A 21,955-nucleotide genomic window follows, 5' to 3' on the forward strand; every position below is an offset into this window, starting at 1 on the left:
CGGTCTCCCAATCTACATCGGGTCTCACCAGTATACAGGGGGCCACACTGGGAGCCCAAACACAGTATATGACTCCAACAGACTCACAGGTGAAGTGTCACCTCACCTGGAAGGGCTGTTTGAGGCCCTGAATGATAGTGAGGGAGAAGATATAGGGGTAGGTGTAGCACTTGTTCAACTTGAAAGGATAAATGCCAAGAGGGAGATCAGTGGGGAGATACGAATGGACAAGGGAGTAGAAAGCAGAAACGGGGGGGGGGGGGGTGATGGGAAAGATGTGCTTGGTGGTGGGATCCCTTTGGGGATGACAGAATTTCCAGAGAATTTCAACCTCTGGTGCTCCTCTCCCCTTTTCTTTCTTCCGTTGCCTTCTGTCCTCTCCTATCAGACTCCCTCTTCTCCAGCCCTGTAACTCTTTCACCAATCAACTTCCCAACTCTTTACTTCATCCTTCCCTCTCCCGGTTTCACCTAACACCTTGTGTGTTTGTTTTTGTTTTTATTTTTGTTTTCTTCTCTCTCCCCCCCCCAATTTAGTGCCACTGAAGTGTCTCAGCCCAAAAGGTCGACTGTACTTTTTTCCATAGATGCTGCCTGAACTGCTGAGTTCCTCCAGCATTTTGTGTGTGTTGCATTGTTTCAAGTCACAGCCTTTACCAGAACTGAAATCAAGTCAGTCTAATTAGAAGAGTAGATAGGGAGGGCAAAGGGTGAAACAAAGGAATAGGGTGAAATAATGTAGCCATTAAATTTACAGTTCAGCTCTTTTGTCTATGTAATGCATTGCCACTGTTAGGAGTCCTGAGTGATGTACAGTCTGGATTACTGAGACATGCCCTGCAGGCCACTCAAAGTACCTGATTGCAATTGATTAGATTTACTTTAAATTCTATTTCAATGGGTTGTATGCAGTGTGAAAGAATATGAAAAATTGCTTTTAAAAAAAAAATCAATCTTTGTATGACATGACATTAATTAAAGATCATATGCAGTGCTTTCTTAACTTAATTTTGGAAAAGATGTGGAAACTTCTTTAAAATGCATAATTTTGTCTTTTAAATTAGACATGAAAGGTGAATTTTTTTTTAAAAAGCTGCAGATGCTTAATCTGAAACAAAATGCTAGAGATGTTGAGGGAGATCTGTAGAGAGAGAAACAAAATTAATCTTGCATGTGAAAAGTTACTAATCTCAAACTTTAATTCATCTTGTCTCCCTTCTGACAAAAACAACTTATGATTTAATTTTGTCCACATCATAAAGCATCCTTTGAATAGGCTGCTGACCATTCCTTAGCACCAGCACCCTTCACCTTGCTCAATACAAAAAAAAGGAAACATTACAATTAAACAATTGAGGAACAGGCTTGATGTTTATTTTCTGCCTGACAATATTCATTTTTTTAAATGTCTTTTTCAGACAGTCTGGTGCCATTGGCTCACGGTTGACTGGAGCAGGATGGGGCGGCTGCACAGTGTCAATGGTGCCCACTAACAAGTTGGATTGCTTTCTGGTCAAGGTGCAAGAAATCTATTACAAAGTGAATGGTCAAAGAACAGCTGAGCACACACAAGTTCTGTTTGCTACCCAGCCTGGAGGAGGAGCTGCAGTTTTTCATGAGGTTTAAATAAAGTCCCAGGATGAGTAGATGAGGTTCTCCCCTTTTTGTTTATTAGGATCATTTATTCAAAGCAAAAAAATCATATTCTTGCAAGGAAATAGAACTGATCACAATCTACATTTTTTTCAGTCACCCTTTAATTTGTCATCATACCATTCCAGAAAATGCTGTTTTAGTGGTTTACTAGGGCTATAACAGATTGTATCTAATGGTAACTGATGTGAGGAAACAGCTCCATACGGATCATTCCAGTATCAGAATCTCTTCATGCTAGAGCAAATTTGATTTCCGCTGCTCATCGCTAGATTCAGCTGTACTCTAATGACAAAGTAAAACAATCATGAGAGGAAAGAAATATTGTTGTTCTTAACCATAGGTATACTGTGCCAGATATTTTTCTGATCAAACATTAAGACTAGAATATTTAGAATCTTTCTGCCAACTTAAAATGAATTGGACATGAAAATAGGAATCCAAGTCTCATCTCATCAAAAAAGTCTGTCTATCAAATTTTGTTCAGTAGTTCTTGAAATATAATACATGGTATTTTGGCCGTGTGGCAGTGAAATTTGTATACAGGGAAGGGAAGTAAAATAGATAAGTTATGATGCTAGATTATTGTAGTTATTAAAGATCACTACTTATAATAGTTGGTATTCATGCCTACTGTAAATCAAGATAACTGCTTTTGAAGACACTTGTACTGTATAATTCATAAAAATAAATCATTTTATGTTTACAAAATAGTTTTGGGATATATTATAGCAAAGAAATACAAATATATTGTGGATGTAGTGTGTTTATTTTCTATATTGTAATTGAAGCATTGAAATAAATTTCAGTCCTATAGCAAAAGCATTATATAAAAAGAGAATATAGTACATTAAATGGATATAAATGTAAGAAACATGATCATTGTTAACAGACAGATAGCAGGCCTGTTGCAGCTTGCTTTTGTAGATACTGTCTCATTAGAAAGAAGTTTTTGATTAAAAATCAAAAGAGGCATTCTTTTATTATAAATGGCACTAGATGTATTAGTTACATACAATGAATAAATTAATTCATAAATAGCATCAATGAATGGAGAAGTTCAATTATAACTATTCTTTAATGCACACTTACTGGTTTGCTGGGGATCGTCTTATTTGCATATTCACATTTACATGTATTTTTGGAGAGCTCTTTTTTCAACCTTGCATGAAGTAGAGAAACCGTTATTCTTCTTTCCATCAGAAGAAATGTATAAGTTCTATAATAAATTGACAGTTAACCTGAAGACTCTAACTGGCTATCATTTATCTTTTATATGGTAATACTCTCCCTGTGATTTTGTTTTCTCCTTAGCCTTTCTAAGGATGATACTTGATTTTGTGAAGAAGTTCAATGGCTGTTTAGTACTAAACTGATAGTTTTCATAATCCTATATAGCTTAGGATAGTCTATTCAAATATGGACAGTGTATACCAAGCTATGGTCCCTGCTCACTTCACATTCAGACCACATGCACGTTGTTGAGTTGGATATTTTTCGGAAGCTCAACTCTTCTATATTTTTACTGCTTTCAATCTTGACTCTTGCAATGGAACATTATCTAACCAAGATACTTTTATCCCAAGAAATATTGTCACACGTCTCCTCTGGGTTATGTGAGGGGCAAAGTGGATAACGTCATAGAACATAAAATAGTACAGCACAGTACAGGCCCTTCAGCCCACAATGTTGTGCTGACCCTTAAACCCTGCCTCACATATATCCCTCCCCCACCTTAAATTCCTCTATATACCTGTCTAGTAGTCTCTTAAATTTCACTAGTGTATCTGCCTCCACCACAGACTCAGGCAATGCATTCCCAATTCCCAAGTCATCCCAATACATTCTAAGTAGAAGCTTGACAAATGGGTGTTCTTTGATTAAGTCTTAATAGCTCTTTAAATAAACCCCAATAAATTTTTAACAGCCACAGTTTCTTTTAAATGATGAATATTTAATATAAATAGTAATAGATAGTAAAACTTTAATCTGTCATCAACTTAGTTTTACACCAAAAAATAAACTTGTCCTTTGTTGGCACTACAGTTATGTGTCAAATACTATTTTGCTGTAAAGTCTTTGATCCTGTAAGTGGAGATGTATATAAAATTTGCATTTGATTACTTTATTGTTTCAATCTTATGGTCAATTCTTACATTAATATTATTCCAAGTCAGAAAGATGGGTACATAGTAGCTCCATTCTGGACAACCAACACCATGTGCCTCCAGGCTAAATCACATTCAATTTTTCTGTGAACTGCACCTAAATCCTATTCCTGGTGCATCAAATTCCCTGCTCATATTACGAAGTAACCTACATTGCACAACCTGATCAAAGACCGGAAAGTCTAGATAGACAAAGTCTTAGGAGATTATTTGCCCACATTTCCTCAATAAATTTCAGGTGTTTAAGAAAGCAAGCCAGGCAAGAGCGAGAAATTGGAAAACTTTCATTGATAGCAAAGTAGCAGATAAAGCACAGAATGTACTTCTCTAAAAAGTAAGTGTAAAATGTATACCCTGAACCTCTAACAATCCAGCATTTATTTGTTCATGGGGTTTCAGCTCATCTATTATTCCAGATTATCAACCAGGTCCAGAGTGCAAGCAGTGTCTGCAGCTGGGAAGGGGTAGAGTGAGAAGCATAAACTTGAGTCTAGAGCCAGGCTCTGGAATGCTCATACATGTCCTATACACTTTAATTGCTCTGCAAAATTTGTTAAACTATTATGCAATGTAAAACAAAGTGAAGTAAAAGCATGCTTATAAATTAAATGGTGTAACATCCAACAGTCTAATATTACCAACATTCTAAGCATGCCAGATGATTCTGGTTTTATTCAGTTAGGGAATTCTTTACACAGAATTAATATCTGAATAGATGTGAAATCACTGGAACTGTTTTAAAACCAAATGAATTCTGCAGATGGTGGGACCGTGTAGAATAAGAGAAAATAATTCAGTTTTTTGTTGTCAGTCTCTATTTCTTACCTTTCCTACCACTGTCAGTGTATCTTTACAACCACTGTATATTTTAAAGAGAAACTACCTGGCCTGAGCATGGCACATTTTATTTCTAAGTAGGAATAAGTGCTGCATTGGCAGAACCTAGGGTTTATATCTAGAAAGGGCATTTCTCTCATCTCACCATTCATGGGATTATTAAAGCAAATAAAGTCAGCAACTAATGTATTACTTCAAGCAATGAATAATGTCTTGCAATAACCAATATCCATTTCATCAAAAGTTGTACAAACCTGTCAATTTTTTTGTTTATCTGGATCTGGTCCCACTTTATTTTTGCAATTGCTCTTTGTGTTTGCTTTTGTAGACTAAAATAAAGAAAAACTAAAATGAGACTGTGTTAAATCCTTAACAATGGTTCTTCAATAGTTAATTGCATATTACTGTATAATAATATTCATTTTGTTCAAATATATTGTTTAAAATATATTATCATTAAACTACTCAAGGGATAGTATTCCCTTAAACCATGCTAAGTGATTATTTTTAACTTACTTGATGTGTTTCTGGTGAAGATCTTTGCTGACTTTCTCAGCTTCTGTGATAACATCTTGGTAGGTTGGATGGAGTGGTGTGCATTGATTTCAGTTAAAGTTAAAGCAGTCTCTATTTGAGGACTATTTAGTGTCCTAAAACAGTAATTGACTAATTTATTTCATTAATCTTTCAGTTTAATGCTTCAACAAAGAGGACAAGGTAACAAAACAGTGCCAAAAATAACATGGGTGAAAATCTTTAAAAATGGGGTCCAAATGGCAGTCAACATAATTTTGAATTCTCTTGGGATATCAGCACAGTGATGGGCTTTGTTAAAGGTCAAGGCTTAGCAATGAAAGCTTAATCATCATCAAATTAATTTAAAACTCAAATCCAGACCCAAATTAGACTCCCGCTGCAGGCTAAATTTCAGCTAAATACTCCTCTCTAACAAATTAATACCACCATGACAGCCCACCAACAGATTTTAAATTAATGGTTCAGATTGATGGAAAGGTAAAACAGAAAAGATAATCTTTAACTTTAAGACAGATTGGCACAGCAACAACATAACTGCTTATTATTTACTTTAAAAATAATGTCTTTATTATTGTAACTTTAATTTGGTTACTGAACTTGTGAACTATGAACTGCCCTTGTACAAATTTACAATAAACACTAAACCACTTTCAGTTCCAAAAATTCTTAAAAGTAAGTTTTCTCCAAGAAATGTGCTTTTTACAAAATTCTTCAGCAAATAACTTTTTAATTTAATAGCCATTGAAGCACATTTTGTTAATCGGTATTGTTAATGAAGTTGCTTTATCCATTTAATCCACTTTCAGTTATTTGTTTTTAACAAAGAAATCTAAGTTACAAATAGCTTATGTAGTTTCCATATGACATAGCAGAATTAGACCACTTGGCCCATTGAGTCTGCTCCGCCATTCAATCATGGCTAATTTGTTTTCCCTCTCAACACCATTCTCCTGCTTTCTCCCTGTAGCCTTTGATACACTTACTAATAAAGAATCTATCAACTTCTGCTTTAAAATCTACCCAATGACATGACCTCCATGGTCATCTGTGGTAACAAATTATACAGATTCACTACCTCTTCACTAAAGAAAATCCTCCTAATTTCTATTCTAATGAGACAATCTTCTATTCTGAGACTGTGCTTTCTGCTTTTAGAATATTGGTAATATCCTTTTCACATCCAGAAGGTTTAAATGAGATCCCCCTCATTTTTCTAAACTTAAGTGAGCACAGAGTCAGAGATATGAAACACATCATTCATAAACCTCCTCTGGACCCTCTGTCAATGTAACCTGTTCTATATATGGGGCCCAAAATGGCAAAATACTCCAAACATGGTCTGACCAACTTATAAATACTTAGCATTACATGCTTGCTTTTATATTCCAGTCCTCTCAAAATAAATGCCAAGATTGCATTTGCCTTCTTTACCACTGACTCAACCTGGAAGTTAACCTTTAGGGAATTTTGCACTAGGGCTCCCTAGTCCCTTTGCACCTCCTACTTCTGAATTTGCTTCTTATTTAGAAAATAGTCTACACCTGTTCGTCCTTCTGATGACTCCCTGCTTCCTAAACACTACTTGCCTGTCCACCTCTCTTTGTATTATCTACAAAGTTGCCCACAAAGTCATCAATTCCGTCATTCAGATCATTAACTTATAACATGAAAAGTAGCAGACCCAACAGCAACCCCTGAGGAACACCATTCGTCTTTGACAGCCAGCCCGAAAAGGGCCTCTTTTTTTCCTACTCTTTGCCTTCAGCCAGTCAGCTATTCTTCAGTATCGCTCATGTAATTACCATAGGCTCTTATCTTGTTTAGATGTAGCACCTTTCGAAAGGCCTACTGAAATTCCAAGTAAACAACATCCACTGACTCTCCTTTGTCTGTCCAGCTTGTTATTTCCTCAAAGAATTCCAACAGATTTGTCAAGACAGACCATGCCAACTTCCACCTATTATCAAGTGCCTCCAAGCACCCTGAAACCTCATCCTTAATAATGGACTCCCAACTTCTTGCCAACCACTGAAGTCAGGCTAACTGCCCAATAATTTCCAATCTTTTGCCTCTCCTTCTTAAAGAGTAGAGTGACACTGGTGATCTTCCAGTATTCTGGAACCATTCCAGAATAATAATAATACTTTATTGATCCCGGGTGGGAAATTAATTTGTTACAGCAACAACATTTAAAAACACATTTAGCAGTGTGCAGACTTAACTAATAATAAAGTACAGAATAATAATGTACATAATAATAATTCACCAATGTCCAATAAAATGCAATAAAATAATAGAACAGAGACTATTGTACTATGATGTGTGTTCTCCTGTTACACGGAAATAAACTGTTATATATGCTTATTGCATTTGGTAGGAAACATCTTCACTGATGCTGCTCCCCCAACATAAACCTACACTTGCTACACCAGAATGGTAAAAGATCTCCAACATCCTGCTGCAGTGATTCTCAAGTTCAAGTTTATTGTCATTCAGCTGTATGCATGCATACTGCCAATCAAAGCAATGTTCCTCCAGACCAAGGTACACAACACAGTATATATAACTCACATACATAACACAAAGTAATATTACCACTAATAAATTAACAAAAAGTAAACAGTATAATGCTACTGGAGCTTCATGTGTAATGAGACCTGGCTGGTGGCTGGGAGTTCAGTAGTCTTATGGCCTGGGGGAAGGAACTATTTCCCAGCCTAACAGCCCTTGTCCTAATACTATGATACCTCCTGCTGGATAAATATTTCTGATGGGTGGAAGGGAGACCCTGATGATCCTCTCAGCAGTCCTCGCAATCCTTTGTAGATGGTGATGCAGCTGGTCGAGACACTCTCGACAGTGCTCCTGTAAAAATTGGTTAGAATGGAGGGGCCTCACTCCTCACTCGCCTCAATCTCCCCCAGGAAGTGGAGACACTGCTGTGCTTTCCTGACCAAAGAGGTGGTGTTGAAGGACCAGGTGAGATCATACATTACGTGCACTTCCAATAAATTAGTGCTCCAAATTCTCTCCACACGGGAGCCATGTATGTATAGTGAGGAGTGGTCAGCCTGCCCCTTCCTAAAGTCCTCAATCATCTCTTTATTCTTATCCATGTTGAGACTCAAGTTGTTGTGCTCGCACCATTCTACCAGCCACTCTACCTCCTCCCTGTATGCCGTCTCATCATTGTTGTTGATCACACCAACCACTGTTGTGTTATCAGCAAACTTGATGATTCAGTTTGAATTGGATCTAGCAGTGCAGTCGTGTCAGCAGCATGAGCAGCAGTGGGTTGAGAATTCAGCCCTGGGGTGCGCCAGTGTTCAGCACGATGGAACTAGATGTTTCTGCCAACGTAGATTGATTGCAGCCTTTTTGTCAAGAAGTCCTGGATCCAGTTACAAGGAGAGGTGTTGAGACCCAGCAAGGGCAGTTTACCCACCAGCTTCTGAAAGAAGATCACATTAAATGCCAAGCTGAAGTCAATAGATACATCCTGGTATATGAGGTGCCATTTTCTAGACAGGACAGGATGGATGCAGTGTAGACACTATAGCATCATCATTGGACCGAAAGACATAGGAACAGAATTAGGCCATTTGGCCTATTGAGTCTGTTCTACTCTGACTTGAGCAATAAGCGAACTGGAAAGGGTCCAATGTAGCACGAAGATGGGATTTGACGTGATTCATAACCAGCCACTCAGAGCATATTATTATTGTTGAAGTCAGTGCCAATGGACAGTAGTCGTTGAGGCAGGTTCCTGTCACCCTCTTGAGCACCAGGATAATGGTGGCTCCCTTGAGGCCTGAGGGGACTGTGAACTGTTCCAGAGAGATGTTGAAGATGTCTGTTAGAACCTCCTGATAACTGGGCAGCACAGCCCCTTGGCGCCGACCAGGTGCGTTATTAGACCCCAAACAAGACAGAATCTGCAGATGTTGGAAATCCAAGCAACACACGCAAAATACTGGAGGAACTCAGCAGGCCAGGTAGCATCTATGGAAAACAGTACAGTTGTCATTTCGGACTGAGACCCATTGGCAGGTAGGGTTTCATAGATGTTGCCTGGCCTGCTGAGTTCCTCCGCATTTTGGTGTATGTTGCACGTTATTAGACCCTGCAGCTTTATGTGGGCTAATCCTGGCTAGGGTCTTTTCACATCAGTTGTAACCAGACAGAGTGTCGGCTTCTCTTGGAAAGGGGGGGGGGCTTCATTGTTGGCACATCGTTCCATGCATCAAACAGAGCTTAAAAGACATTCAGCCTACCAGGAAGACAAGCATCACAGTTGTCGACATGCAGGGTGGACCTGTAGAATTGTATGGTCTGAATGCTCTGCCACATGCGTTTCATGTCTCTGGTGTCACAGAAATGGCTGTATATGCTTTGTGAATAATCCCATTTGCCTTCCTGATGATGCATGAAATGGATGTATACAGCCAACATCACAACAGCAGTGAACTCCCTTGGTAAATAGAAGGGCCTGCACTTCACTGTTAAAAACTTTACAATAGGCAAAGAGAGGATTGTCACTAGTGAAGTGTTCACACACCAGTTCTTATTAATACTGCAGGTCTTGCCAGAGATCGCAGGAATTCTGTTGGTCTGAAAAGAGATGAAGCCCTTTAGCTAGATGGCCACTTCGGTGGTGGATACCGGATCTATGTTTCCATCGGGATGAGCCCTCGGCTGTCCTCCATCTCATGCTGATTCAATCTCAGATGCAGGTAAACTAGTTTACTTTCTAGCAATCGAGCATTTGAAAGCAGACTGGATGGGAGAGCTGGCCTGTAGGGTTTCGTCTTTAGTCTCACACAAATGCCATGTGTTTTCCATGTGCACCACTTCTGGCAGTGTCTCCTCTGGGTGTCTGTAGCAGGCGACAACATGGTGTGCAATAAACCCATGCTGCAGAGCTCAGCTGCTATCCAGCAGCTCACTGGTGAGGTAGACGTGAAGTACTTGGAGTTCTTAATACCCTGCAACATCTTGCGATTATCAGAAAGACATAAAGGACAACCAATTACACCATCAGTTGGAGCCAGAGAAGCTGCTGTGTCTGGACGTGACACAATCTCGGATACTAGGAATAAAGATTCTTGAAAGATCACTACTAATACCTCCACAATTTCTTCAGTACCTCTTGCAGAACCCTGGGGGGTAGTCCATCTGGTCCAGCTGACGTATCTGCCTTCAGACTTTCCAGCTTCCTAAGCACCTCAGTATAGTGACAATACTCATCTCTGCCCCGACACTCTTAAATTTCTGGTGTGCTGTTGGTGTCTTGCACAATAAAGACCAAAGCAAAACACTTATTCAGTTCACCTGCCATTTCTTTGTTCCCTATTCCTACCTCATCAGCATCATCTTCCCATGTCCTATTGTCCACTCTTGCTTCTCTTTTACTCCTTATATATGTGAAACTAAACCTTTGGTATCCTCTTTGATATTATTGGATAGCTTACCTGCATATTTCACCTTTTCTTTCCGTATTGCTTTTAAAGTTGCCTTCTGTTGGTTTTTAAAAAAAAATCCCAGTCCTCTAGCTTCCCACTAATATTTACGCCTTCTCTTTTGCTTTTATGCTATCTTTGACTTCTCTTGTCAGTTGCCCCATCTTCCCTTTAGAATGCTTCCTTGGGATTAACCGATCTTGTGTCTTCTAAATTACTCCCAGAAACTCCAACAATTGCTGCTCTACCTTACTAAGTGTCCCCTTCCAATTAACTTTGGCCAGCTGCTCTCTCGTGACCACTGTAACATTGCTGATTTTACATGCCATTTACAACCCCGGTTGTAATTTCTACTTTATATCCTGGCTATCGTTCAGAGGCCTGTATATACCTCCCATCAAGGTCTTTTTACCCTTGCAGTTTCTTCACTCTACCCACAATGACTCTGATCCTATGTCACTTCTGTTACCAACACTCCCTCTGCCCACCTGCCTGTCCTCTCAATACAATATGAATTCTTGGATGTTAAGCTCCCAGTTGTGATCTTTCAACCATGACTCTTATGACGCCCATAATGTTATACCTGCCAATTTCCAAATGTGCTACAAGATCATCTATCTTATTTCATATACTGCGTGCATACAAATATAACACCTTCCGTCCTGTATTCCCCACACTTCTTTTGTCTCCATGTTGCTTGAAATTTAATTCTTATCTCTTTCTAAACGTTTTTGTCTTATTTTTTACTCTACAGACCTCAGTAACCTCTCCTGCATTCTTCTTCAATTTCGCTTTATCTCTACTTTCCCAAGGTGTTGAACCCAACCCCCCCCCCTCACTATTTACTGTAGTTTAAAATGCACAGACCTAGTTATGTGATTCATCAGGACCCCTGGTGCCAGCATGGTTCAGGAGGAGTCCATCCCATCAGAACAGCTGCCTCCTTCCCTAATACTGGAGCCATTGTCCTATGAATTCACTCACACCAATCTTTGAGCTATGCATTTAACTCTCTGATCTTGTTAACCCTGTGCCATTTCATGTGGCTCCAGTACCAATCCAGAGATAATTACTTTTCTGTATTTTAATTTAGTCCCTAGAAGCTCAAATTTCCTCAGCAGAAACTCTTTCCTTGTTCTTCCTGTCATTGGTACACACATGGACCATGACAACTGCATCTTTCCTCTCCCACTCCAAATTCCTCCACAGATCAGATAAGAAGTCCTGAATCTTTGTACCAGGCATAAAACGCAGCATTTGGGACTTGCAATCCTTGCAACAGAGGATTGTGAATATTTCCCTAACTATACTATCCTCAATTACTCTAAAGGGTATGACCGTCTTCTGAAAACAGTGTCTCGGTGAGTCTCTCATTCCCCAATGTTTGAAGCTCAGATTCCAGGTAATCAATTCCAATACCTTATGAGAAACTGTATAGACATTACAACAGGATGTAAACAGTTAAATGTCTCCATGGCTCCCGAGTGTTGAACACTCCAATATTTGTGAACAGTTCCAAATAGCCATTAATCTATTAAGTATTGCTTCATTATAATACCAGTTTCTGGTACTGTTTAATGACTTACCCAAGGTTTTTATTTGCCTGAGAGCTCTAATTAGATTTCCCATGTCAAAATTGAATACAGGAATGGGTTTCTGTGAGTTACTGTTTCAATGGTACATGTGTTTATAGTAAATGTAAAAGAAACAGAGATCACTTGATTACTGAGAAAGAGGCATTGTATTTCCTCATTTCCTTATCGTGTTTAACTTGGTTGGCAAGTTGGAAATAGATTCAAGATTGGATCCATTTAGTAAAATTACAGCTAAGCATCCTCCCAGTTTTGTCATACCATGGATAAAATGTGGCTAACATGATGGCTATCTGATACAATTTAGTTACACTCAGTAAAGAAACAGTATATAATGTTTTTCTTTAGTCGAGGCATTGAGTTCAAAAGTCAGGAAGTTACGTTGCAGTTTATAAAGCTATGTTTGGGCCATTCTGAAGGACTGTACTGCATTCAATTCTCATCAGCCCACTATAGGAAGGATGCAGAGACTTTAGAGAGAGTGTAGAAGAGGTTTACCTGGATTAGTGAGCATTGTATTCTATGGAGTACTTAGAGCTCATAACTCATAATGAGAGGTTGACAAACTTGGGTTGTTTTCCCTGGAGCCGTGGAGATAGAGGTGAGATCTGACAGTGGTTTAGAAGATTGTGAGAGGCAGAGAGCAGACAGCCGGAATGCTTTCTACCTTGTGTCAAAATGTCTTACACTAGAGAGCATGCCTATAAGAGGAGATAAGTTCAAAGGAGGTGTGAGGGACAAATTATTATTTACACAGGAAGTGGTGGGTCTGGAATTTGCTGCCAGAGGTGGTAGTGGAGGCAACTACAATAACACTTAAAAAGATAGATAGACACACTAATGGGCAGAGAATAAAAATAAGGATAAAGACTAGCTTTATTTGTCATATGTACATTGAAACATTTAATAAAATGCATCTTTGGAATAACAGGGAAGCAGAAGGGATTAGTTTAAATACTGGTATAATTAGTTCAGCACACCATCATGGGTTGTGCTGATTTATATTCTGTGTACTTCAGAATGATGTCTAGAAAGTATTCAATGCTATCAAGCCAAACTCTTTGTTCTGCAGGTTAATGAGTTGGAGGCAATGAGAAGTTTCTTTTGGTATTTCTGCAGATAGAACTGGCTTCTCTTGGTGACACAAAAACATATTCAAATCCTACAAAAAAGTATGATCACTTTATCTAGAGTTGGGGTAGATAAACAGAATAAATGATGAAATATTCACTGCAGAGGCTAATTATATAGTTGTTCTTCATAGACACCTAAGGACCAACATTAAAATGCAATGCTCCACACATCCAGGTAGCACATTTGAAACACCTATTAGCCTTACCCTGTTCCCACATCCCTTTGGCACAGCAGTATCTCAGTTCAGCAACACAGATTTATTTTACAAAAGGTTTCCCATCCTCAAAAATCTCAACATATTAACATATTAGTAAATAAACATCAATGTTTGCATGTCTAAAAGATTACTGTAGGAAGCAACATAGACTAAATCTGATTTACAAACTTGAATGACAAGCCATTGTACCAGATTGCCATCTTTTAATTTTTAAATTAATTTGAAGATTATTTCCAAACAATCCACTAAACGGTACATTACTCTGCAAATCTGATCTCACTGTTTGGTATCTTATTTAGTTAATGCATCAGATACTTCGCCTTTCCTTAAGCAATCATAAAGATGACTAGAATTGCTTTGTAAAGCTTGAAATGCCAGAAGCAATTTGCAGTTTTAATAAGACTGATAGAAAAATACAATTAACTCTTGAATTGCATGAAAAATAATAACAATGACAACTTTAACATTGTGGAATCACAAATGAATATTTTGCATGTAAACCACCCTTGCCATTGAATCTCAGACACAGTCTAAAATTTGCAAGATTATGTGCTAGTGGTTTTCCTTCCTCAGGGGACCTATATGTTTCATAGGGTTAAAATTCATGTAAAATGTTAAAGTGGATATCCATGTTGTAAACTATCTGCTGGGAGTATTTTGCCATACAAAGGGAGGTGATGGCTATGAAGATAACAGTAAAGATGATTTGAATGAAGCAACTGCCTTGGGAAAACAGCTAAACCTTCTGGCAAACTTGCCTGCTGGAAGCAATTATACATTTAGGAAGGATAATACTAATTAAGATGATCTTTAGTTCCGAAAGACATTAGTTTAATATGTAAACAATGATGCCTACATTGTATCAGGGGACAACAGATGTAATTTGGTGTAAGACAACATGGCTACAGTGTATTTTCACATTTCCTCCAATGAGATACTCCACAATGATATGAAAATCTGAATTCAGTAATGAAATTTTCAACAAACTTTTTGTAAAGAGTCTAGGTGTAGAACAAAGTCCAAATTACTAAAATAGTTCCTAGATTAAACATTTCTAAAGTAAATGTACAGAAGACAAGCTTTATTAGAATTTGAAGAACTTTATCTGCCATAAGTGATTCCATGTTTTCTATTTTAAATGAGATATGAATCTCAAAGAAACTAATTTAACAAGTTCATGTCTCGCTGTGTGACAAACCACATTCAGATTCTTATTCAGCCCTTTGTTAATCTTATTGATGAATGAGAATGGCAATATTGGTATAAAATTTATTTAGCCATTTGTTCGTTTGCTATGTGCCACGTCGTATGATGTGGTTGATCACTGCCTATCCATGACTATTATTCTTCTTGGCAAATTTTTCTACGAAGTGGTTTGCCATTGCCTTCTTCTGGATAATGTCTTTACAAGGCAGGTGACATCAGCCATTATCAATATTCTTCAGAGATTGTTTGCCTGGTGTCAGTGGTCATGTAACCAGGACTTGTGATATTCACCAGCTGCTCATATGACCATCTACCACCTGCTCCCATGGCTTCACCTGACCCTGATCTGGGGCTGGGGGGGGAGGGGTTGCTAAGCACGTGCTGCACCTTGCCCAAAAGTGACCTGCAGACTAGTGGAGGGAAGCATCTCTATACTTGCCACCCAAATTCAGCCTCATGTCCCCCTAAATATTTTCATTCACATTAATACTAAGTTGCTGATTTAGTTTTCAGAGTTTTGCCTTTCAAATGACCTTGTATTAACAAGCTAAATGTCATAAAATACTTCTGCATTGAAAAGGTTTATAACTTCATTGAGATATGTAACAGATTTTTACTTCAGCCTGTTTGGCCAAGTTCAAATGTGGTACATCAGCAGTTATATTGTACAGAGCCTCTGCCACATATACTTTTCATGCAGTTCTGTATCTGTTCAGGACTATTAAAGTTCTGTAGAGTGAGGACATTCTTTAAAGATCTGCTCATCTCCCGCTTCCATGTCTGTGCTCTACAGCACAGAAATCAAGAGAGCATCTGAAGGCCAGATGCCAAAGCTTTTGACCTCCCACTCTGCTTGCTGCTCAGCTCCACACTGAGCTCAGCGGCAGAGCACACATGAACTGAAATGAGAGGTTGAATTCATTTTGCATCCAGCCTCTCAACTTTATACTAGCCATGTTCTCCAATTGATTGTGTTGAATGGCATTGCTTATCCTGATTGAAAAGCGAACAGGTAAATTTAATTTAATTTATAGTTTTAATTCACTTTTGTTACTGAAATATATGTACAAACTTACCTTTTGTAGTTGTAAAACAATTAAATTCTCCTGAATTGCTTTAAAAGGGATTAGATTATGCTCAATCTGGCTCCCTATTATTACTGCATAACTTTCCATTAGTGATAAAGTTTAAAACAATATCTAAATACATATCAACTTGATAGAAGTAAAGGATATGAATCTTTGGAAATTTCACTCCATTTCAGTTTTGGTCCCATGGTACCTAAACTTCTCCCTTCTATCTTCTTCATGTTGAGGAAGTGAGAAACCAAAGGGCTTCGACCAGAAAATCTGAAAAGAACATGTCTGAATTCTGGGCCCAGGCCAACATAAGATGACTGTAAGGATAAAATATATTAGTAACTGTTTAATAGTATAGTAAAATATAACATTCAGAGATTTTTGTTTTTCTAAAATAAAAGAAGTACCACAGGATCTTTCAGTTAATGTTCAACACTATAGAGGCAAATTATGCTCTTGATTCTTTTTAAATTGCACTTCTACTCCATTCTAGAATTTATTTATTTATTTAGAGACACAGCGCTAAATACGCCCTCCGAGTCACACTGCCCAGCAACCCCTGACACCCCCAATTTAACCCTAACCTAGTCATGGAGCAATTTACAATGACCAATTAAGCTACTAACCTGTACCCTGTATGTCTTTGGACTATTTGAGGAAACCAGAGCACCCAGAAAAGACCGATGCGTTCCACAGGGAGTACGTACAGACTTCTTACAGAGGACGCCAGAAATGAGCATCACGCTAACAGCTACTCTATTGTGGCACCTTGATCATAGGACTTTTGTCATGGCCAGAGATTCTGAAAGATGAGGATGCACTTATATCAGGTCCTCCCCTTGCACATTCCATTTCTTCCATCGTCATATAATCCTAGCTCAGAAGCAGTACAAGAATATGCAGACTGTAATCATGATAAAAGTGACCCAGTCGTTCCAGTCAAAAATAGGTGCCTGTCTGTAGTATCTGAAATCGCATGTCCACAGTTCTGAGGAATGATTAGAGCATTTAAATAGTGTCATTCCTGCTACTGTATTGATCTTAATTTCAGAATTTTGAGCACCAAATGCACACTGTTGAAGTCATGGCAATGCCTCTTTAAGTCAAAAGTCGCTGTGCAGTCATTGAGAAATGTTCACTTCAAGCTCAACAAAGCAATGGGCACTGCATTTCCAGGTGGCTGTGTTCAAAATCTGCTTTAAAGAGGCTGGAAGCTAGTGGAGCACTTCTGTTCACAAAGAACCCTCTGAAAATGATATGTCAAAGGAGGTTAATATCAAGAGCTGGTCATAGAGGAGGAAGATATTTAATGATCCCAAGCGCACAAATCTCATACACGTTGTCAGCTACTACTTAGTTATGGTACGCACATCATATAGATGGCATCATACTTGAGAGCATATTGTACACTCAGTGACCACTTCATTAGATACACCTGTACACCTGCTTGTTAATGCAAATATCTAACTCGCCAATCATGTGGCAGCAACTCAATGCATAGAAGTATGTAGATATGGTCAAGAGGTTCAGTTGTTGTTCAGACCAAACATCAGAATAGAGAAGAAATTTTATCTAAGTGTTGCTGACCATGGAATAACTGTTTGTGCCAGACAGGGTTGTTTGAGTATCTCAGAAACTGGTGATATCCTGGGATTTTCACACACAGCAATCTCTAGAATTCACAGAGAATGGTGCAAAAGAAAAAAGACAACACCCAGTGAGCAGCAGTACTGTGGCAAATACACCTGGTAAATGAGAGATGTCAGAGGAGAATGGCCAGGCTGGTTCAAGCTGACAGGAAGGTGACAGAAATTCAAGTAACCATACATTACAAAGGTGGTTGCAGAAGAACGTCTTTGAATGCACAACACGTTGAACCTTGAAGTGGATGAGCTATAGAAGAAGACCACGAATATACACTCAGTAGCCATTTTATTAGGTACAGAAGGCACAGTACATAATATCATTACCACTGAGTGTATTTTGTCTTTTACTAGAGAAGGAAGTGCACACCCTCTACTTGCAAAAACATAACAGCACAATGCACTGTAGTGGCCAAAAACAGGTCACTAAAATAGGAAATCATAGGGTTTTTGTCATGGTTAGAGACTGGGAAACATGAGCGTCCTTTCCTTGCACATCCAATTTCTTCCATCATCACATAACCCTTCAAAAACTGCAGTTGGTTAAAAAAGTTATTGAACCCACCTCGCTTATCTTCTAATTTGCCTCAACTATATTAATTCATACCTCTGTTTGATGCAACAATCCAAGAACTCCATCCCTGTTATACCAGCTATTTACCTCCTTTTAATATGAATACATTTATTATCTTTCACTTTCCAACTGAAAGCATTGATTAAGGTGTGATTCTCTACTACTTAGGAAAAATAGCAGATGGATAGGTATACCAACCCATTCTCAATAATGCACTAATATCTATACTGGGCCAATCAGCTTTATAAAAAAATTAACATTCAAAAATGGTTGAACAATGCATTCACAAAGAAGAAAGCCAAATGTCAACACAGTCATCTCTCTGAGTATATCACCACAATTGTTCTCATTTTAGTAAAGCAGAATAATAGATTAATGGGGCATAGCAGTTAGTGTGACACTGTTACAGCTTGGGGCATTTGAGTTCAGAGTTCAATTCCAGTGCCATCTGCAGGGAGTTAGTACATCCTTCCCGTGAACGTGTGAGGCTCCTCCCACAGTCCAAAGACGCACTAGTTGGTAGGTTAATTGGTCATTGTAAATTGTCCTGTGAGTAGGCTCAGAATAAATAGGTGGGTTGCTGGGTAACACTGCTCATTGGGCCAGAAGGGCCTGTTCCACTCTGTATCTTTAGATAAATAAAATAACTAAAGAAATAAGCAATTCTTAAGATACAATGAGAGTTAATAGCCTGAAAAGTTCACACTAATGCTATTGGTAAATGTTGACTGTTCTGAACAGAGTGCCCAGCATTCACTCTTTAAAGCAGTAGTATGAATCACAGATGTCCTGATATTCCTGTCAGATTCATAGAATGTAGAACAGCAGAGCACAGAATAGGCTCTTCTGCCCATGGCATCTGTGCCAACCATATGTCAAATTAAACTAATCTCATCTGTCTGTACATGATTTATATCCCCCCCTCCCCCCCCCCCCCCCGCAATTCCCTGCATACTTATTGCCAGTCTAACTGCCTCTTAAATGTTACTATCATTTCTCCTTTCACCACCATGCATTCCCGGCACCAACCACTCTCATTGTAAAAAAAAACTTAACTTGCACATTTTTTTTCTTAAATGTTCTCTACAGAGCATAATGCTATCCTCACTGGTGTCTGACTTTTAAACCACAGGAAAAGCCTCTATTTATCCGTTCTATACCACTCATAATTTTATAAGCTTCTGTCAGGTCCCCCCTCAGCATCTGAGCATCTCATGAAAACAATTGAAGTTTGTTCAATTTCCCCTCTAACTACGGTAATACCTCTCTAATCCTAGCAGCATCCTGATGAACCTCTTCTACTACCTTTCCAAAGCTTCCAAGTCCTGCATGTAAATGCCACAGAGAAATACCCATACTCCAAGTATAGCCCAACCACAGCTGTACACTTGCTGATATTTATACTCAGTACCCTGATTGACAAAGGCAAGCAGCTGCAGGCTTTTTCTTTCCTTTCTACTTGTGTTGCTGCTTTCAGGAAGCAATGGACTTGCATCCCAAGATCCCTCTGGACATCAAGGCTCCAAGGGTTCTGCCATTTCTCTGTTTAATTTCCTCTCTTTTGACCTCCAAAGTGCAACTCCTCTGCTATTTCTCCGCACCCCCCCCCCATCTCCGACTGAATCCTGCTGAATCCTTTGACAATCCACAACACCATAAATCTCTGTGTCTCTGCAAACTTTTTAATCAGTCCATCTACATTTTCATCCAAATCATTCATATACGTCACAAACAACAGATATCCCAGTTCTGATGAAGGGCCTCCGACTCAAAATTTTGACAATTCCTTTTCTCTCACAGACGCTGCTTGATCCATTGAGTTCTTCCAGGAAACTGTTTGTTGCACAAGATCTCAGCACTAATCCTTGCAGAATACCACCAGTTGTATAACTCCAGTCAGAGAAACACTCCTTCGCCACTACCTTGTCCTCAATAGCCAAGCCAATTTTGATTCCATTCTACCAAGTCACTGTGTATCCCACATAGCTGATCTAGAAGATTAATACTATTTTATTTAGAGGTACAGCACAGTAACAGTTCCTTCTGGCCCAACCAAACCCTGCCACTCAAGTACACCCATGTGACCAATTAACCTACTAATCTACAAACACAAGGAAATCTGCAGATGCTGGAAATTCAAACAACAACACACACAAAATGCTGGTGGAACACAGCAGGCCAGGCAGCATCTATAGGGAGAAGCGCTGTCGACATTTTGGGTCGAGACCCTTCGTCCTGACGAAGGGTCTCGGCCCGAAACGTCGACAGTGCTTCTCCCTATAGATGCTGCCTAACCTATTAATCTATATGTGTTTTGAATGTGGGAGGAAACCAGAGCACCCAGGAGAAACACACATGGTCACTAAGAGCATATACAACTCCTTACAGACAGCAGCAGAAATGGCTACCTTGAAGGGCCTTGTCAAATGCCATGCTAAAGTCCATGTAGACAATAATCCCAGCCTTATCCTAATCAATCATCTTCATCATCCCTGAAAAATCTCTATCAATTTCATAAGAGATAATTTACACCTCTCAAAGCCCCATTGACTATTCCAAATAGGCCCATATTTTCCCAAGTGCTTGCAAATCCTATTTGAAACCAGATGCTCAATTACCTTAGATTTTATTGTCAGACTGTGGAATAAGAGGCAAAGAGTAACTTCAAAAAATTATTTCTGTTCATTCAGGTGTGCTTAATTATTCAAAAATATTTTAACTGATTACCTTTTAAAATATTTTTGAGAATAATAATTTTTAAAGGATTTACTTCTAATTGTCCACAGGTTTTGTACGCATTTAAAAGCTATTAAATAATGCCTACAGCTGTGATGGCTCGTCAGGACTGTAAATTTTCAGGTCAGATTCAGGGATGGAACTTCTTCAGGGTATTCCTGAGAGACCTGCTGCTGTTCATCATGCCACTGGAGTCTAGACACAGTGGTATGATAGGCCTCTGCATCTTGAACTGAATTACTAGCGTGGGGTGACCACAAGTGGTGATTCAAGGTGAGAAGATCAGACCAGCAAGTTCTGCTCCTTTAGTTTGTTTTTTTTCCTCAGATGTTACTTAACAGCTGAGGACTTCCAGCTTGTTTTATTGGCCACACGCCATTTTCTTTGAGGTTCTATCTTTCAGACATAATATTCAACAATGTCTGTTCAGGTAATTTTAAGAGAAGGCTGGTGACTACCTGAGCAATTTCCTTTCACAGTAAACTGTTTCAGCTGTACAATCCTCTAAAAATTTTTGCTTTTCCCCCCCAGTACTGGCCTTTTTTGCATTGCCAATTCCTTTATATCATTTTTCATCTGTAACTACCCTGAACATTCCACTTGCTACCAACAGCATGAAATTCCTGCAGTTGTGAGTTTTATCCCTCTTTGTGTGTAAAATAATTTTGCTCTCCAATGGATTGCTTGCTGATCATCCTTTGATGGTTCACAACCCCCCTTCCAACTCACTGGCTAACGCAGAGTTGCCAATCAGTACCCTGAAATGGGAATAAAAAACAGAACAACTGCAGATGCTAGAATTCTGAAACAAAAACAGAAAATGCTGGAACCCCTCGAGCAGTATCTGTGGAAAAAGAAACAAAGTTAAGGTCTCAAGTCCAAGGTCCTTCATCAGAATCGAGAAAATAGGATGTTTTGGTGATAATGTTTTATTAAGTGAATGAGCTTAGAGTGTGGATCAGTTCTTGGAGCTATGATGTTGTGGCCATTACAGAGACTTAGATGGCTCAGGGGCAGGAACGGTTACTTCGAGTGCCAGGCTTTAGATGTTTCAGTAAGTACAGGCAGGGAGGCAAAAGGGGTGGAGGTGTGGCACTGGTGATCAGGGATAGTGTCATGGC

At 39.0% G+C, this 21,955-nt stretch overlaps 2 protein-coding genes and 1 long non-coding RNA gene across 3 annotated transcripts in view; 1 reads left to right on the forward strand and 2 right to left on the reverse strand.

Moving 5' to 3' along the window:
• Positions 1-5,011, forward strand: part of galk2 (galactokinase 2) — a 130,546-nt gene extending 125,535 nt beyond the window's left edge. The window contains exon 10 of the mRNA XM_073033093.1: positions 1,418-5,011. Within this exon, the coding sequence (XP_072889194.1) occupies positions 1,418-1,625 (208 nt within the window). The 3' untranslated portion in view covers positions 1,626-5,011. The remainder of the gene's footprint in view (positions 1-1,417) is intronic.
• LOC140718859 (uncharacterized) lies at positions 2,745-5,252 on the reverse strand. Its single transcript, XR_012096817.1, has 3 exons — positions 5,174-5,252; positions 4,912-4,986; positions 2,745-2,814 (listed from the first exon to the last, which is right to left on the reverse strand). It is a non-coding gene; the product is annotated as an uncharacterized lncRNA (long non-coding RNA).
• Positions 5,253-16,012: 10,760 nt separating this feature from the next.
• The window catches only part of LOC140718674 (protein FAM227B-like), a 162,180-nt gene continuing 156,237 nt past the window's right edge, over positions 16,013-21,955 (reverse strand). Inside the window, exon 3 of the mRNA XM_073032708.1 lies at positions 16,013-16,198. Within this exon, the coding sequence (XP_072888809.1) occupies positions 16,013-16,198 (186 nt within the window). The remainder of the gene's footprint in view (positions 16,199-21,955) is intronic.

The sequence above is a fragment of the Hemitrygon akajei genome, chromosome 30 (genome assembly GCF_048418815.1).
Source record: "Hemitrygon akajei chromosome 30, sHemAka1.3, whole genome shotgun sequence".
Classification (NCBI taxonomy): domain Eukaryota; kingdom Metazoa; phylum Chordata; class Chondrichthyes; order Myliobatiformes; family Dasyatidae; genus Hemitrygon; species Hemitrygon akajei.